Source organism: Canis lupus, chromosome 1 (assembly GCF_048164855.1).
Source record: "Canis lupus baileyi chromosome 1, mCanLup2.hap1, whole genome shotgun sequence".
Classification (NCBI taxonomy): domain Eukaryota; kingdom Metazoa; phylum Chordata; class Mammalia; order Carnivora; family Canidae; genus Canis; species Canis lupus.
This window is the reverse complement of record NC_132838.1, coordinates 106,399,412-106,415,420: the sequence shown is the minus strand read 5'-3', so window position 1 is coordinate 106,415,420 and position 16,009 is coordinate 106,399,412. Positions and strand designations below refer to the sequence as shown.

The 16,009-nt window shown below is 46.7% G+C and overlaps 1 protein-coding gene and 1 long non-coding RNA gene across 3 annotated transcripts in view; one reads left to right on the top strand and one right to left on the bottom strand.

The window, feature by feature from the left end:
• The window catches only part of LOC140601205 (uncharacterized), an 87,162-nt gene that overhangs the window by 36,488 nt on the left and 34,665 nt on the right, over positions 1-16,009 (top strand). The gene's annotated exons all lie outside the window — the stretch shown is intronic.
• On the bottom strand, positions 6,783-15,385 carry KLK5 (kallikrein related peptidase 5). 2 transcript variants are annotated; one of them, XM_072769751.1, is made up of 6 exons: positions 15,228-15,385; positions 14,885-14,968; positions 12,736-13,000; positions 11,440-11,696; positions 11,180-11,313; positions 6,783-7,276 (listed from the first exon to the last, which is right to left on the bottom strand). In XM_072769751.1, the coding sequence occupies exons 2-6, from the start codon at positions 14,955-14,957 to the stop codon at positions 7,121-7,123; spliced, it is 885 nt and encodes a 294-aa protein (XP_072625852.1). In that variant the 5' UTR covers positions 14,958-14,968; positions 15,228-15,385; the 3' UTR covers positions 6,783-7,120. The 2 variants fall into 2 exon arrangements, with proteins under 2 accessions (XP_072625852.1, XP_072625862.1); XM_072769761.1 differs by having other exon boundaries at positions 14,885-14,962.

Below are 16,009 nucleotides of genomic sequence, written 5' to 3'. Positions count from 1 at the left end.
CACTTTTCAAACAGCACTCTTTTGAAGACCCAGCCATGTTGCTGTGTTCACAGTTCTGCCCTGTTGCACTGAACTCCATGATGGGGGTCACACATTTAGTCAACAATCCCCCTAGGGATGGACACATGGTGGTTGCCAACTCCCAGCCACCAAAAAGAACTCTACAAGGCACATTGTGTCCCCTTGTGAGTGTGGAAGAATTTCTTTGGGATGTATAGCCAGGAGAGAAATTACTTAGTCATAAGGTACATATATACTTAATTTAATGAAATAGTGCTTGATCCTTCCTCAGGACTGGAGACCCCACGCTAACCCCAGTAGCTCTTGAACATTCAGGGATGCCTGTACATCTGACAACACTAGATATTACGCATCCTAATTTTCTCCAGCCTAATTGGTGTAAAGTGGCATCTCATTGTTATTGAAATTTACATCTCTTTGATAATGAATGAGTTTAAACATCCCCTCATATGCATGAGAGTTTTTGGATTCTCCTGCAAATTGCCTGTTCATATCCTTTACCCATTCCCCCCTCCCCCAAAGGTGCCTATTTATTTATTTATTTATTTATTTATTTTTTTTATCTTAAAATATTTTATTTATTTATTTGAGACAGAGAGCTAGTGAGGGAGAGCATGAGCAAGGAGGAGAGGGAGAAGTGGCTCCTTGTAGGAGCCTGACATGGGGCTCTATCCCTGGATCCTGGGATCATGACCTGAGCTCAAGGCAGATGCCCTACCAACTGAACCACCCAGGTGCCTCCAATTTTTTTCTTACTAATTCACAGGTGCTTCCTGCATATTATAGGTATTAGTCCCTTGTACATTATGAATGTCATAAATAATTTCTCCCATTCTGATAAATGTTATAATGGTCCGTTTTACTCTCCTTTTAATTTTGATATAATCAAACTAATGAATGTTCTGTTCTATGATCTGTGCTTTTGAAGTCTTAAGAAGTTGTTCTCTGTCACAGAGATTTGAAGATTATCTCCTTGATTTTCTTCTGTTTACTTTGTAAGTTTATCTTTCACATCCGGAGTCCACCTTTGTGTGTGGTGTTAGATAGAAATCTAAGTATATTATTCTCTGCACAGAGAGCCAGTTTTCCTGACACCACTTACTAAGTTTACCATCTTCCCCTCTATTAATTTGGGTTGCTACTTTATCATATTTTATAGCTCCCCATATATTATATAATATTATATTGAATGCTGTACTCTCTGAGCCATTTGTCTATTCTTGTGCTAATACTACACTTTTAAAAACTACATTATTTTGTTTTGCAGCCTGTCTTAATATCTGGTAGGGCAAGAGGCTTATTTCTTACACCACCAGAGGCCTGTTCTCACCACTTACATCACCATGCAGGAAATGCACTGGTCGTTTACACCCTTAACAGGAACCATTTGCAGACATCTGTTCCCTCCTGGTTCTGGAGCCAGTCTTCATACTGAATAAAAGCACATCCTCATCCAGGAACAGAAAGTCAAACCTGCCCAGTAAAATCTGCACAACATCTTAGCTCTGTTTTTGTTCCTAGAAACTTCACTTCTTCTTATCAGCATACCTGAAACCAACTATAGTAGCCCAGATGCTGGAGGTTTTGTTCTTTCTGTTTCATGCCCAGGATGTTGGGAGTGTGTGCCTGAAGCAGGGATTTACGCAATCACCAAGAGAGCAGGCTTCTCTTTGCTTCTTGCACCCCCATCTTTGTCTTGTGCCTTTTATCCTTAGAGTGCAAAGTGGTTGGTCCACTTCCAGGCACCCCCATTCCAGGTGGGAAGAGGGTAAGTTCCAAACATAATGCCTACCCTTTTATCAGCAGAACAAAAATTTCCCAGAGAAACCCAGCCACTAGGTTTCGGCTTACATCTTATGCTTAGAACTAGATCAATGGACACCCACATGGAGGGCGAACATCTTTATCCAGGTTACCTGCCACCCTGAGCAATAGTTGGGTTTGTGTGGTAATCAGCAACTACATCTCAATTTTGCCCAGGCTGCCCTGCACTGAGTCAGACGAGATCACAACGTGTCAACATATCTATCTCTGCCCCTGGCCTACACACCTTCCTTCTGATCTCTTGCTCACCCTTGAGCCTAAACATGACCCAGGATACTTCCAGGCTCTGCCACAGGAGGAAGAAGTATAAGGATTGGGGGGTTGGAGGGGCAGTGTCAAGCACACTGCTTCTCCTAAACTTTTCACTATAGCTTTGGCAGATGTTAGATCAGCATATTGCCTTTATTTATTTATTTTTAAAAACGTATACAGTTTTTAAAAAGATTTTATTCATTTATTCATGAAAGACACACAGAGAGAAGGAGAGACATAGGCAGAGAGAGAAGCAGGGTCCTCGCAAAGAGCTTGATGCAGGACTCGATCCTGGGACCTCAGGATCACACCCTGAGCCCAAGGCAGATGCTCAACTGCCGAGCCACCCAGGTGTCCCAGCATATTGCCTTTAAAATTGTTGAAGAAACTACCCAATGTCTATCTATGGTACTAATGAGAAGGGGACGTTTACAACTAACTATAAACAAAAATCTAGATGAAGCACACAGATATAATACTGAGCAAAACAAGTCAAACACAAGATAATTCTCTGTGTGATTTTATTTATATACATTTAATATATTTCCACAAATCGATATAAATACATTTAAAGTTATTCATACAAAGTTTATAAATGGACGAAACTGAAGGATGGTGATAAAAATCAGGAAAGTCACTACACTTGGCAGGGGCAGTGACTGTAGGGGAACCCCTAGAAGATCTTCTGGAAAGTTTGTCATATTCTGCTGCCCCATCTGGGTGCTGGTTACAAGACAGTCATCTGTTTTGTGAAAATTCATTGGGTTTATAATATTTATAATAAAGACTCATTTCTGTTTGTATATTATTCTTTACTGAAAAGTTAATTTAAAATATTGCTAAAAGACAGGATGCCTGCGTGGCTCAGCGGTTGAGCATCTGCCTTTGGCTCGGGGCATGGTCCAGGAGTCCCAGGATCAAGTTCCACATCGGGCTTCCTGCATAGAGCCTGCTTCTCCCTCTGCCTCTGTCTCTTCCTCTCTCTCTATGTCTTTCATGAGTGAATGAATAAAATCTTTTAAAAAATTGCTAAAAGGATGTCTATTACAGACACCCTTAGCTGTTTACCTACCATCCATTTTTCCCTTCTTTGATGAGAGAATCTTCATCTTATTCAGGGAGCAGTCCCTTTGGTCAAGCTTACAAGACTCAGGGGACTTTCTTTTTTTCCTTTTTTTTTTTTTTAAAGGTTTTATTTATTTATTTATTTATTTATTTATGAGCGATACAGAGAAAGGGAGAGACACAGGCAGAGGGAGAAGCAGGCTCCCTGTGGGGAACCCAATGCGGGACTCAGTCCCAGGACCTCGGGATCATGACCTGAGCCAAAGGCAGAGGCTCAACCACTGAGCCGCTCAGGCACCCCTCACAGGAATTTCTGATCTCAATCTCAGAAAATGAACCTTGATTGGTGCAAATCAACAATGTTAATCCATTTTCCTTGGCCTGTGATTAGTTTAGGAGAGAACATGTGGCCCAATTCTGACCAATAATAATGAAGGGAATTCTGCTGGGGCTGTTCCTGAGAAAGGGTCATCCTTCTCTAAAAGATATTCACTACAATCTTTAATCTTGAGGATGAGGAACCCACACTAAGGAGAACCAAGAGAAGCAGAGAGAAGTGAAACTGGAGCCCTGACATCCTTTGCCTGGAGCTTCCCTTACCTGTATTTCTTGGCATGCAAAGTGAAAACCTATTTGAAACAGTATTAATATTCTTGTGTTGCCAAAAGCAGATGGACTAACAGAGTCATTTTGGAAAATATACTTGATTGCCCCTCAGCTAGCATTCTGCTCTGTTCTAGATATTTTTCCCTTAATTTTCTAACTTTGAACTATCTCTACCACCTGTAATTGTGTCAGGGTTATTTGTCCCTATCTTAAACCACATTACCCATCTTGTACTTGCTTATAGAGAGCAGTTGGAGCTGGGCTAAGTCCACACCTATCACAGTATACTAGATGTTAATCCTAGATTGGTAACAGCTGACATGGAGAGATGAGAGATGAATCCTTGGGGAGGTCAATGACCCCAAACCTGGCACCCCAACCTTTGTAGAATGTCCCCCCAAATTGTTGTGAGGAGTTGTAAATTCCTGAGCACAAGGGAGGTAGTTATCCAACAAGCCATTTCTCATCCCCTCTTCCCTCTGGACAGAGACTGTACCCCGCAATAGAGATTGAAAGTGCCAGAAAATTTTTTCCAGCTTCTCTTGCAGCAACAGACATTAGGACTCTCTTCCATTGAGACCCAAAGAGAAGTCTGCAGAGGTGTGTGTGTGTGTGTGTGTGTGTGTGTGTGTGAAAGAAAAGGAGAGGGGGAGAGAAATGGGGGTTAGAGAGGGATTCTGGAGAAGGACTTTCTCTCCCTATGAAGAGATCTTTGCTAGGAGAAGGTCTCCTTCCTGCCTTTTATCATGTTTACATGAGGCTGTGATGGCTGGAACTGTGGCAGCCATCTTATACCTGCCAGGTTACAAGCCTGAAGAAAAAAATTGGACATATTTTCTTCCCCTTGCTAAAATGTAAGCTGAAAGAAGGAAGAGATTTTTAAATGTTTGTTAATTACTCTATCCCAAGTGATTAGACTATTACATGGCTTAGTATATCATCATTGAGTTCATGAAGGAATGCAGAGGGTGTTAGAGAAGAAAGATGGAAAGAATCTGGACCCTGAGTGACATCACACTGACCATGTAACTGTTCTCACTTTGAGTTTCTTTTTATGTGAAATACTAAAAGTCCTTATTATGTAAGTCACTTTTAATTTGGTGTTTTGTTACTTATGAAATTCCCTAATATAATTCCTTTTCTAGAATATTCCATTTCCGGGGCATCTGGCTGGCTCAGTCAATAGAGCATGCGACACTTGATCTTAGGGTTGTGACTTCAAGCCCCATATTGGGACTAGAACTTACTTAAAAAGAAAATGATCCATTTCCAAGGTATTTCCTGGAGTGACTTTCTGTGTCCACTCCTGACCACCAGGAATACATTATTTCAGGGGTTGAGCCCACATGTGAAGATCATTACATTGCAATCTTCCCATTTTATGGATGGAAAAACTGAGCTCCAGAAATAGCATGACTGTTTGAGAAATCTCTCTGTCCTGTTCCATTGACTCCCATGTGCATAGCCTTCTCGAGGGCAGTGCTTTGCTCACTGCTGCTGGTGAAGGGGTGATGGGGGGGATTCACGCTGTACTATGTGCCCTCCCCTCTCTGGCCATGGCTGATGTACCCAGAGTCAGCACCTGACCCACAGGCAGCCAACACCAGTAACTGGAACTAGTTATCAGGGTGAGGCTATGGTAGGCCACATGCCACCCAAATCTGAGAAGGAAGTAGAAGATGCCCTTTGGAGAAAATGAGAAGAGGGAGACATGAAAGAAAGATCACCGGAGGAAAGTGAACAAGATCCCACAGGCAGCTAGCTGCTCCTGGGCTGTCATCTGACTGTCCCAAGTCTTGGATATTCTTTTGATAACTGACCCTTCATTTTCTACTCTGGCCAATAAGAAGCTCCATTGATTGTGTCCTTCACAAACAGGTGAATGATCTTCTTACACAGGAATCAGATCATGTTGCCCTCTGGCTAAAAACATCCAAAGGCTTCCCAATCTCGTAGGGAAAACCAAGAGGTTCCAGGTACATTGGTCCTCTTTCTGTTCTTGGGAAATGCCCAGCCTGTCCCCATATCAGAGCCTTTGCCTTGTCCTTCTGTCTGGAACACTGAACCCCCCCAAAATTCACTGGGCTAGCTACTTATCATTGTGTAGGACTCCACCCAAATGCCACCTCCTCCCAGAGGCCCTTCATGTTAGTTTCTGCTAAAACAAATTATCACACTTGATATCTTAAAATAACATCAATTTACTCTCTTATTGTTCTGGAGGACGGAAGTCTGAAATGTCATGCTGGGCTAAAATAAAGACATAGACAGGCAGGGCTGAAGTCCTTCTGGAGGCTGGGAGGGAGAATCCATTCCTGTGCCTTTTCCAGCTCCTGGAGACCACCCACATTCCTTCCGCCCCTTCCTTCATCTTCAGAACCAGCTTAGCAGCATCTTCCAATCTCTCTCTCATGCTCATTGCTCACCCCCCCACCCCCACAACTTCTTCTTCTAAGGACCCTTGGAATTATAATGGTTTCACCTAGAAAATCCAGGATCATCTCTTCATCTCAAGATCCTTAATCACACCTGTGAAGTCTCATTGCCATATAAAGCCACAAATTCCCAGGTTCCGGGATTAGGCTGCAGACATCTTGTGGATGCAGGTGAGTTGTTATATCGCCCTCCTGCACCCTCCTTGACCATCCAATATAAATAGGTCCGCTCCTCCCAAAGGTCCTCTTTCCACTTGCTCTGTGCTCATTTTATTTACATCACAAGTAATGTATTCATCTATCTCTTTACTGTCTGTCTTCCCCTAGAAGAAAAGGAGCTCTGTGAGGCAGGATATTGTTCTGTTTTGCCTGTTGTAGTATCTCAGCATCTGGAAACTTCCTGCCACAAAATACTCAATCAGTATTTGTGAAAAAAATGCAAAGCAGCCTGGATGGATTTCTGTTTCTTGCAACTGAAATAGTCCCAAAGAGCAAACATAGTGGTACAGAAGGGGAAAGTGACTTGTTCCTGGCTGCCTGGCCATTCAGTGAGTGGGGGACACCGCACACAGAGCCCACTTCTCCTCAGATGCTTTATTTCTGAGACCAAATTTGGGGAACAGCTGCAGGGCAAGGACAGCCTCTGGGTCTAAAGAATGAAGCATGGGGGACACTGAAGGGCAGCCCTCACCTTGGTCATTCTGGGAAACTGCCTCTAAGGCCTGACTGGAAAGACAGGGTAAGCCCAGGTTTGGGGAATGGGGAGCCCGATTCCAGGAGACGAGGAGGGGCTGGAGAGATTAACAACCCCAACACCCTCAGTAAGGAGCAGGGTCTGGAGACAGTGTCACGGTCCCTTCAGGAGTGAGGGACCACAGATCGTGGGGCCACACCAGAATGCCAGGTCCCGGGATGCCTCATGAGTTCGACTGGATGGTGTCCTTGATCCACTTAGTGAATTGGCACAGGTTGGTGTAGACGCCGGGTCTGTTGGGCTGGGCACAAGGAAAGTCTCCCCAGGACACGAGGCCCTGTAGGGAGCCATTGCAGACCACAGGGCCACCTGAATCACCCTGCAGAGGAAAAAGGAGCCCATCCCCAGTGATGTGGGGAGGTGGAGGGAGGGAGACACACAGGGAAGAGACAGAGATGCAGAGGTGGAAAAAGTAGAGAGGTGAAGAGACACAAAGACAAGGAAGGAGACACAGATAAAACAGAGACACACAGAGAGGAATGTTAACATTTCCCTGTAAGTCCCACCTTTAGAAGTTCTGTTTGTCCTCTCCACCCAGTGCCATATCTTCTCTATGTGTCTCCCTCAGTGCATCTCCCTGTCCCTATTTGCTTTCTCTCTTTCAGCCTTTGAACACCATATTTTTCTGACTAAGCATGCTTGGCATGGCTTCCTTTCCCTTCCTCATCCTTTGGCTGCCCCTGACACCGGTCCATCTTGTACCTTTGCAGAGAGGCAGCTCTCTGCCCCTGAAGGATGAGGCTTTCCCATCTTGGGCACCACTGACATTGGGGCCAGATCATTCTTTGCTGTGGCGGCCATCTTGTGCCCTGTCAGATGTTCAGCAGCATCCTTGACCTCTATACATTAGATGCCAGTCACCCTCTTCATCCCCCAGGTAGAGCTGTGACAACCAAAACTATCACCAGGCATTATCATATATCCCCTGGGGTGGGGGGACAGTTTGAGAACTGCTTCTTTGGGTTGCCTGTCCTCAACTCCCGCAAATCCTACAGTTACTCTCCTATAATACTACTCACCACTCTTTTTTTTTTTTTAAGATTTTATTTATTTACTCATGAGAGATGCAGAGACGTAGGTAGAGGGAGAAGCAGGCTCCTTGTGGGGAGCCTGATGTGGGACTCAATCCCAGGACCCCAGGATCAGGACAGGAGCCAAAGGCAGATGCCCAACCACAGAGCCACCCAGGCGTCCCTACTACTCACCACTCTTTACTGTGATTTCTTATGTATGTTTATACAAAATACTGGTATCAGTTATAAAGAAACCCAGAGCCTGGTTTCTTTCCCCAACAGCAGACACTGTTTCAAGGCAAAAGACCCAGGCGGCCTGAATCTCTAAATTTCAACTTTCTTGCAGCTTAATTCTTCTCATTATATTTTCTGTAATATCCTTGCAGAGTTTTCTTTGAGATGCAGTTAGTTAACTGCTCTGAGCTTGGCTCCTTGTCTGTAAAATAGAGCTAATAATCATGGCTAAGTGACGGACACCTTGGGGCTCAGATGGTTGAGCATCTGCCTTTGACTCGGGTCATGATCTTCAGGTCCTGGAATGGAGCCCTGCATCAGGCTCCCTGTTCAGTGGGGAGTCTGCTCCCCACTCACCCCTTCTCATGTCTCTCTCTCTCTCTCAAATGAATAAATAAAATATTAAAAAAACATAATGGCGGGCGGCCTGGGTGGCTCAGCGGTTTAGTGCCGCCTTCGACCCAGGGCGTGATCCTGGAGACCTGGGATCGAGGCCCACGTTGGGCTCCCTGTGTGGAGCCTGCTTCTCCCTCTGCCTGTCTCTCTCTCTCCCTCTCTCTCTCTCTCTGTGTCTCATGAATAAATAAATAAAATCTTAAAAAAAAAACCATAATGGCTAAGTGAGTTAATGAGCTGATGTGTGGGAACCACATAAAGCAGAGTCCCACATTATATTATCATAGGATTAGTGTTGTTACTACTTTTTGCTCTGAGTGGCCTCACCCTGACCACAAACTGGTATGAAAAGCCACTTGAGGTCTGCAAAATGAAAAACAAGGTGCTAAGCTTGGCTCCAGAAAAGCTAAGTGGTTTTAAATGCTGACATTTGAGGGGCGCCCGGTTGGCTCAGTCAGTGGACTGCATGACTCTCAATTGTAAATTCGAACCCCATGTTGGGGGTAGAGATTACTTAAAATAATCTTAAAAATACTGACATTTGAATTAGATATGCTTTCTTCTGATAAAAATCCCTCTGGCTCCTCCTCTATCCAGATATGTGTTTCCATATTAAGTGAGAACAGAGATGACGCTGGGAAGTTGCTGTAATTTTCAGGCTTGTAAAATATGGGGAGAGGCACCTTTCCCCAGCCATCAGAAATGGACAGGAGTGCTCTCTAAGGCCCCAGCTTACTTACTAATTCCCAATATTACTGAAGTGTATGTACATCCTGCCAGCAGAAAGTGCCTTCCTTTACCTCCTTCTAGAACCCTTGAAAACCTGAATACAGGGAAGGGTTTTGATTCCTGCAACAGTTTAATTTTAAGTTCTGTCATCCTCAACAGATAGAGCTTCCATGAGGACGTAGAGGAGCTCTGTATTGGGAATTAACTGGCCCCTACCCATCTCTTCAGGCTCAACTCTTACTGCACCACTCCCCTTACTCCCCTAAACATTCTGTTTTTTTTCTGTCCTTTGGACCAGCCAAACTCCTTCCTGCAGTAGGGCCTTTGCACATGCTTTTCTTTTCCTTAATCTGTGCAAGGCTGGCTCCTTTGTGTCATTCAGTCTCTACCCACCTCTTTGAGGAGGCCCTTCCAACCACCCTTTTGAATATTGCCTCTCATCACTCACTATCATAAAACTATGTTTTATTGTCTACATAGCTCTTATATTCTCTGAAATTATCCTATTATGCATTTTATTCACCATTGGGTTTTTAAAAATAATTTTATTTTTTATTTTATTTTAACTATTCTCCATACCCAGTGTGGGACTTGAACTCACAACCCCGAGATCAAGAGTCATGCACTCTTCCAATTTAGCCAGCCAGGCACCCCTGACAATTTTTTTTTTTTTTACCATTTTTGCCCTGCCAGCCATTCCAACGAGTTTGCAATCAAGTCTCTGTATTAAACATTCTTTTTTCAAATACCTAGCAAAGGTTTTTATTTTCCTTCCTCAAGACAGTGTATTAGCATTTGTCAGAAAACTTTCATACTGTAGGCTTTGTGATGACAAGATACTTAACTGCCATCTGCTTGAAATTTACTAAAATAGGGATGCCTGGGTGGTTTAGCAGTTGAGCATCTGCCTTCGGCTCAGGGCGTGATCCCGGAGCCCCGGGATCGAGTGCCGCATCAGGCTCCTTGCATGGAGCCTGCTTCTCCCTCTGCCTGTGTCTCTGCCTCTCTCTCTCTCTCTCTCTCTCTCTCTCTCTGTGTGTGTGTGTGTCTCATAAATAAATAAATAAATAAATAAATAAATAAATAAATAAATAAATTCTTTAAAAAAAAGAAATTTGCTAAAATAAATAGACCAAACTGTGATGTCTATTACATGAAGAGTGCCTCCTTAACGGTGATATCTGTATACAGTGCACAACCTGCCCAACCATATAAAGCAGACTTGATTTCTCCCTCTAGACCAGTGCTGTCTAGTATGGTAGCCACTAGTCACATGGGGCTGTTGAGCACTTGAAACAAGGCTAGCCCAAATTGAGATATGCCGTCATGTGATGCACACTTCCACAGACTTACTATTAAAAAAAAAGAATGTAAAATATTTCATTTATAATTGTTTTATATTGACTACATTTTGAAATCAAACTACTTAGGATACATGGAGTTAAATAGAATTTGTTATTAAAACAGCTAACTTTACCTGTTTCTTTTTTTTTTTTAATTTTTATTTATTTATTTATGATAGTCACAGAGAGAGAGAGAGGCAGAGACACAGGCAGAGGGAGAAGCAGGCTCCATGCACCGGGAGCCCGACATGGGATTCGATCCCGGGTCTCCAGGATCGCGCCCTGGGCCAAAGGCAGGCGCCATACCGCTGCACCACCCAGGGATCCCTACCTGTTTCTTTTTCGCTTTTTAAAATGTAGCTACCAGAAAATTTAAAATGACATGTATGATTCATGTTGTATTTCTATGGGACAGGGCTGAGTTCTCAGCACTTAGCAAGGTTTCGGGTTACACAGTTGGTGCTCAGTGTGAATCTGCTGAAGGAATGCAGAAGTCCTGAGCCTTACCTGGCAGGAATCTCTGCCCGCCTCGTCGCCAGCACAGAACATAGTGGAATCTATCTGTCTGGGATAGGCCTTTCTGCACCGGTCGTCACTTAGCACAGTGATGTTCAAGCACTGGAGGACCTTGGGGAATTGTACTGTCAGAAACACACAAAGCAGGGCCACTGTGAGCAACAGAGAAGGATGGGGAGAGGCAGTGCTCAGAGGCAGAGAGGGGGAGAAGGCAGACACGGGTGGGCATCAAGAGGGACCTGGACTCTCACCGTTGGGGCTGTTGGTTGTTCCCCAACCAGATACCATGCAGCTGGTCCCAGCAGATGGACACTTTGAGGAGATGTTGATGGGCTTAACTCTCTGAGTCTCACGGATCTTTCTGTTCAGTTTGATGAGCATGAGGTCATTAGAGTGGCCAGGATGGGAATAGCCAGGATGGGGGATGGATTTGATCCCTTTGAACAACTGTTGCCCAGCTTCATAAACAGGTGACAGGGAATGGTGGCCAAGACGGATTCTGAAAAATCTAAAGAAGATGGTGCAGATTTACCTGATTCCTATGCTCATATCCAGTGCCGAGCACATCTCAAATCTAGTTTCAACCCCAATTCCACCCCATCCAATCCCCAACCTGAATCCTTTCCCCACACAGAAACCACCACATCCATATTCCCAAACTTTTTTTTCTAAAGATTTTATTTATTTATTCATGAGAATACACAGAGAGGAGAGAGAGAAGCAGAGACACAGGCAGAGGGAAAAGCAGGCTCCACGCAGGGAGCCCGCAGGGAGTCTCCAGGATCACACCCCGGGCTGAAGGCAGCGCTAAACGGCTGAGCCACCGGCGCTGCCCTGTATTCCCAAACTTTGATCTAACCACCTCAACCTCAAATCCAACCACCTCCAACCCCTCATAACTCTAATTCCAACCCCATCCTCAATCCTACATCCATTCCTGCCTCCAGCCCTATTTCATCCCAATTCATTTCCTCCCATCTCCAATTCTCCTAATGGCATCTCCTTTCCAAATCATCAGCACATGCATGCCCAGCCCCAAATCCAACCCATTCCCATCCCTGAACCTCACTCTAATTTTTCACCCACCCTCAAACCATCAACACACCAATTCCCAACTCCAAATATAGCCATCTCTAGTCCCATCGGTAAGGCTAACCCTAACTTCATCTTCAACCCCACAGCTATTTCCAATCCCAACACCATTTTCATCTCCACCCTACTCCACCCCAAACTAAAGCCACTCTGAATCACATCTCCATTCCAAACCACTCAACATATGTACCCCTCACCCCAAATCCAATGCATCTCTAACTCCCACCCGCTACCACAATTCTCTCCCCAGCCTAACCCCAGCACACCCAATCCACCCCAACTCCATTCTTAATCTCAGGCTAACTGTACCCATTTCTCATCCGTGCTGCCTCCTCCCCCCAGGTCCTTCCTCCAGGCCCCTCCCCCCAGGCCTCCTCCCCTCCAGGCCCCCTGTCCTCCAGAGCCCACCACCCCGCCCCTGCCATGTGCAGCCCTGCTCTTGTAGCCCCACTCACGGTTTCCGGCAGTGGGCCGCTGTGAGCAGCCACTGAGGATTCACCAGCACGGCCCCACAGTAGAGCTTGTTGGGCCCCAGCAACAGCGCACCCTGCCACGGCTGGGCATTTTTCTCGCAGTCGGTTCCATTCACGATGCGACTGCTGCTCCCCTCGTCTGCCCTGGTGTCCTCCTGGTCCCCAGCTCCAATGTCCCGGGTGCTTTCAGAGGGGCCAGTGTCAGAGGGGTTGTCGCAGGAGGTAACATCATTTGCAAGAACAGGCTCTGGGGGCAGAAAGCGGGCTGGGCTCGGAATCGAGGCGGAGCCTGGGCTCAGTGGGTGGGTCTTAGATCCAAGAGGTAGGACCCGGCAGAAGTCTGACCTCCAGAAGGGCTCCTATATTGAGGGGAATAGGGCTGGAGCTTTAGGGGTGGAGTCTGGAGTTGGAGGGTGAAGCCTTTGAGGATTGCTAAGGCTTAGAACTCAGGAAAAGATCTGGTCCAGGATCAGGTGGTTTACAGGATTCGGCTGCACCTCAAGGTTCCTGGGAGTGGCTAGAGCTCAGTGGACGAGGCCTGGGAGGGGAAAGTAGGACAATCCCAGGGGCGGAGCCAAGGCTCAGGGGGTGGAGCCTGGGTTGGCCAGGAGACCAGAGCTTTCATGGTGGGACCTCTCAGCTCAAGAAGTGGGGTCAGGCCTCAGTGAATGAGGTCAGGGTTGGAGGGGGTAGTTGGAGAGGCCAGGGTCACATGGGGAGATTGAGTCTATCAAGAGCCCTGACTTCGGGCAAGGAGGTAGGGGTTGGGTTCTGGAGCTGCAGATGGGGAGAGCCATGGAGGAGGGGGCCTGGCTTGCGGGAGGTGGGGGCGGCAGCCCAAGCGGACCCTGACTGTGGATAGTCTGGGCTAGCGGTGCGGGTGAGGAAAGAGGGCCAAGTCAGAGCCCGTGGGTGGAAGGAGAGTTGGGGGAACAGAAGCAGAAAAGTGCTCAGCTAGAGGGGCCCGGTGGTGCTGGCAACAGAGAGCAGAACTGATTTTTTGGAATTCTCAAACACAAATGTACCTCCTGGATCCTCCTAGCAATACCCTCCCCTCTACAGACAGACACAGATACCCTACTCCATCACCAGTCCCCCATAGTCTGTCTACTGATTCATATTCTTGCCAATGACCCAGAGATGCCAGGCGCTGGCACTGCCTTCACACTTTCCGCACATACTCCAGGAAACACGCACACAACTACTATCACAGATAAGCACACACACAGTTGCATGAGAGACACACATCGTCTCCCCCGGGGTAGCTACAGGCACAGCTCCGTCTCATGGTGCACACGCTTGCTGTGTGCACACAGTTGGTGGCAGCCTCACAAGATCTCATGCAGGCACGCAGTGTCTCAGTAACATGTACGCATGTATGCATATACGTAGAGACCACCACATGCACTTCTGCGTGCAGGCACACTGGCATGGCGACAATATTATACTAAGTAAACCCCACATGGCAGAGTGCAAATGACCTGGCATCATACACCTTCACAGAATCACTGCCTCATAGTGACAGCCACTTCAGCACACCCAATCCCTTAAGGCAGGGATGGAAACTCCACCCACACAGCAGCACCACCACACAGACAGTCCCCAATAAACATGCAGTCACAATCACCGGTACATAGAACCTCAAGAGGTCACACAGCTCAGATAGAGCCACACGTAGTCTCGCACTCAGCCACAATCACACAACGGTAAACCGTTACCTGCAAGCACCTAGCCATACATTTTCACGGTAACAAGCACTTCTGTTACATGCAATCTGGTGACACAGGGACAGTCATGCACAGCCACACACATAGTGTGCATTTGTCCACACAGATATTGAGCCACACATGATCTTAAGTGCACACACACCCAGTCACACAATCACACACACAGCCTCCAAGGTAGTACATCTGTTACGGGCAGTCCCTTGATATGAGGAAAGTCAGCCCCCGCCTTCGTCACCCCCCCCAACAGTGACAGGCACCCAGCCACACACACTGCCTGAACATGAATACGGACACCAACTCATAGTCACCCAGTCCTGGAGCCATACTCAATCACACAGAGTCCCCCAGTCACCCACAGCCCCATGCATAGTTAACCGACAGGCACATACAGGGGTTCTGGTTACCTGTCACCCCCAGAATCAGGGCTGTAATCAGGGCACTGACCATCCACATCCAGGGGTGTCCTGCTGTAGCCATGGCCACTGTACCTTAAGGAGAGGACAGAGGGCAGGGAGGTGCAGGTGATTCTGGGAGCCCTTACCCCACCTCCCTTCCTTTTCTGCCCCATTTCCCAGCTCAGGCAGGAACTACAGGGACACTGACCCCCAACCCAGAGACTATATAGACTTCAGAGGAGCAGACATCCAGCCCCCTCCATTGGGTAAGGAAGGAGGATAAAAAGAGGGAGTAGGGGTGCATCCAAGACACAGACACCTCTCCCTCCCTGTCCTCTTCCCCAAGCCTCACCTGCTATGTCCCCCAAGTAGGGGGTGGGGAACCCGCTCCCAGCTCAGCCACAGACTTCTCAGGCCTGTGCCGTCCTGCAGCCACCTCCTCCTCAGCTCCCGGCACTCAGCCTGGGTTATAACCACCCACTGATCCCCGGGGCGCATTCCCAGGTAGTGAGGTGCCCTGCCAGGCCTCAGTAATCACTCCTCCTGCCTCCCCCCACCTCCACCCCAAGAGCACCCCCCCCACCCAGTCCCGAAGGCCAATCCCTGCTTCCCTGGCCCAGGCAGCTGAATGGGGAGGGGTCTCCGCAGGGCTGGCCTATCCTGCCCTGAATCCTCTGCCCCTTAGCCTCGAGCTCACACTTCTCACCAGTTCTGGGTGCTCTTCTAGGTACTTAGGATTTTTCTTTATTTTCTGTGTGTTCTTCACTCATTCTCCCTCTCTCTGACTCGCCTTATCATCTTCACAACTTTGTCTCTGTTTTTTCAAGCATTTACAGGCTTCCTTCTCTGTTTTTGCTTTCCTCTGAATCTTTCCAAGCCTCTCTCGACATAAAGCACCCACCAAGTATCTCCTCACCCTCTGCCTTAGGATTGCTATCTCTTTCCCTGTGTCTCAACCCCGTCTATTTCTGTCCCTCACTTTCTATTTTCCTGTGTCTCTAACCCTTGCCTTTATCTGTGTCTCTTGATTCTCTCTCTCTTTCTAATGATTCTGAGTGGTGCATATGCCAAACACACCTTAGAATTCTGGTCTTATTTTTCTTTACTTCCTTCTGCTTTTTTCTTTTTTACAGC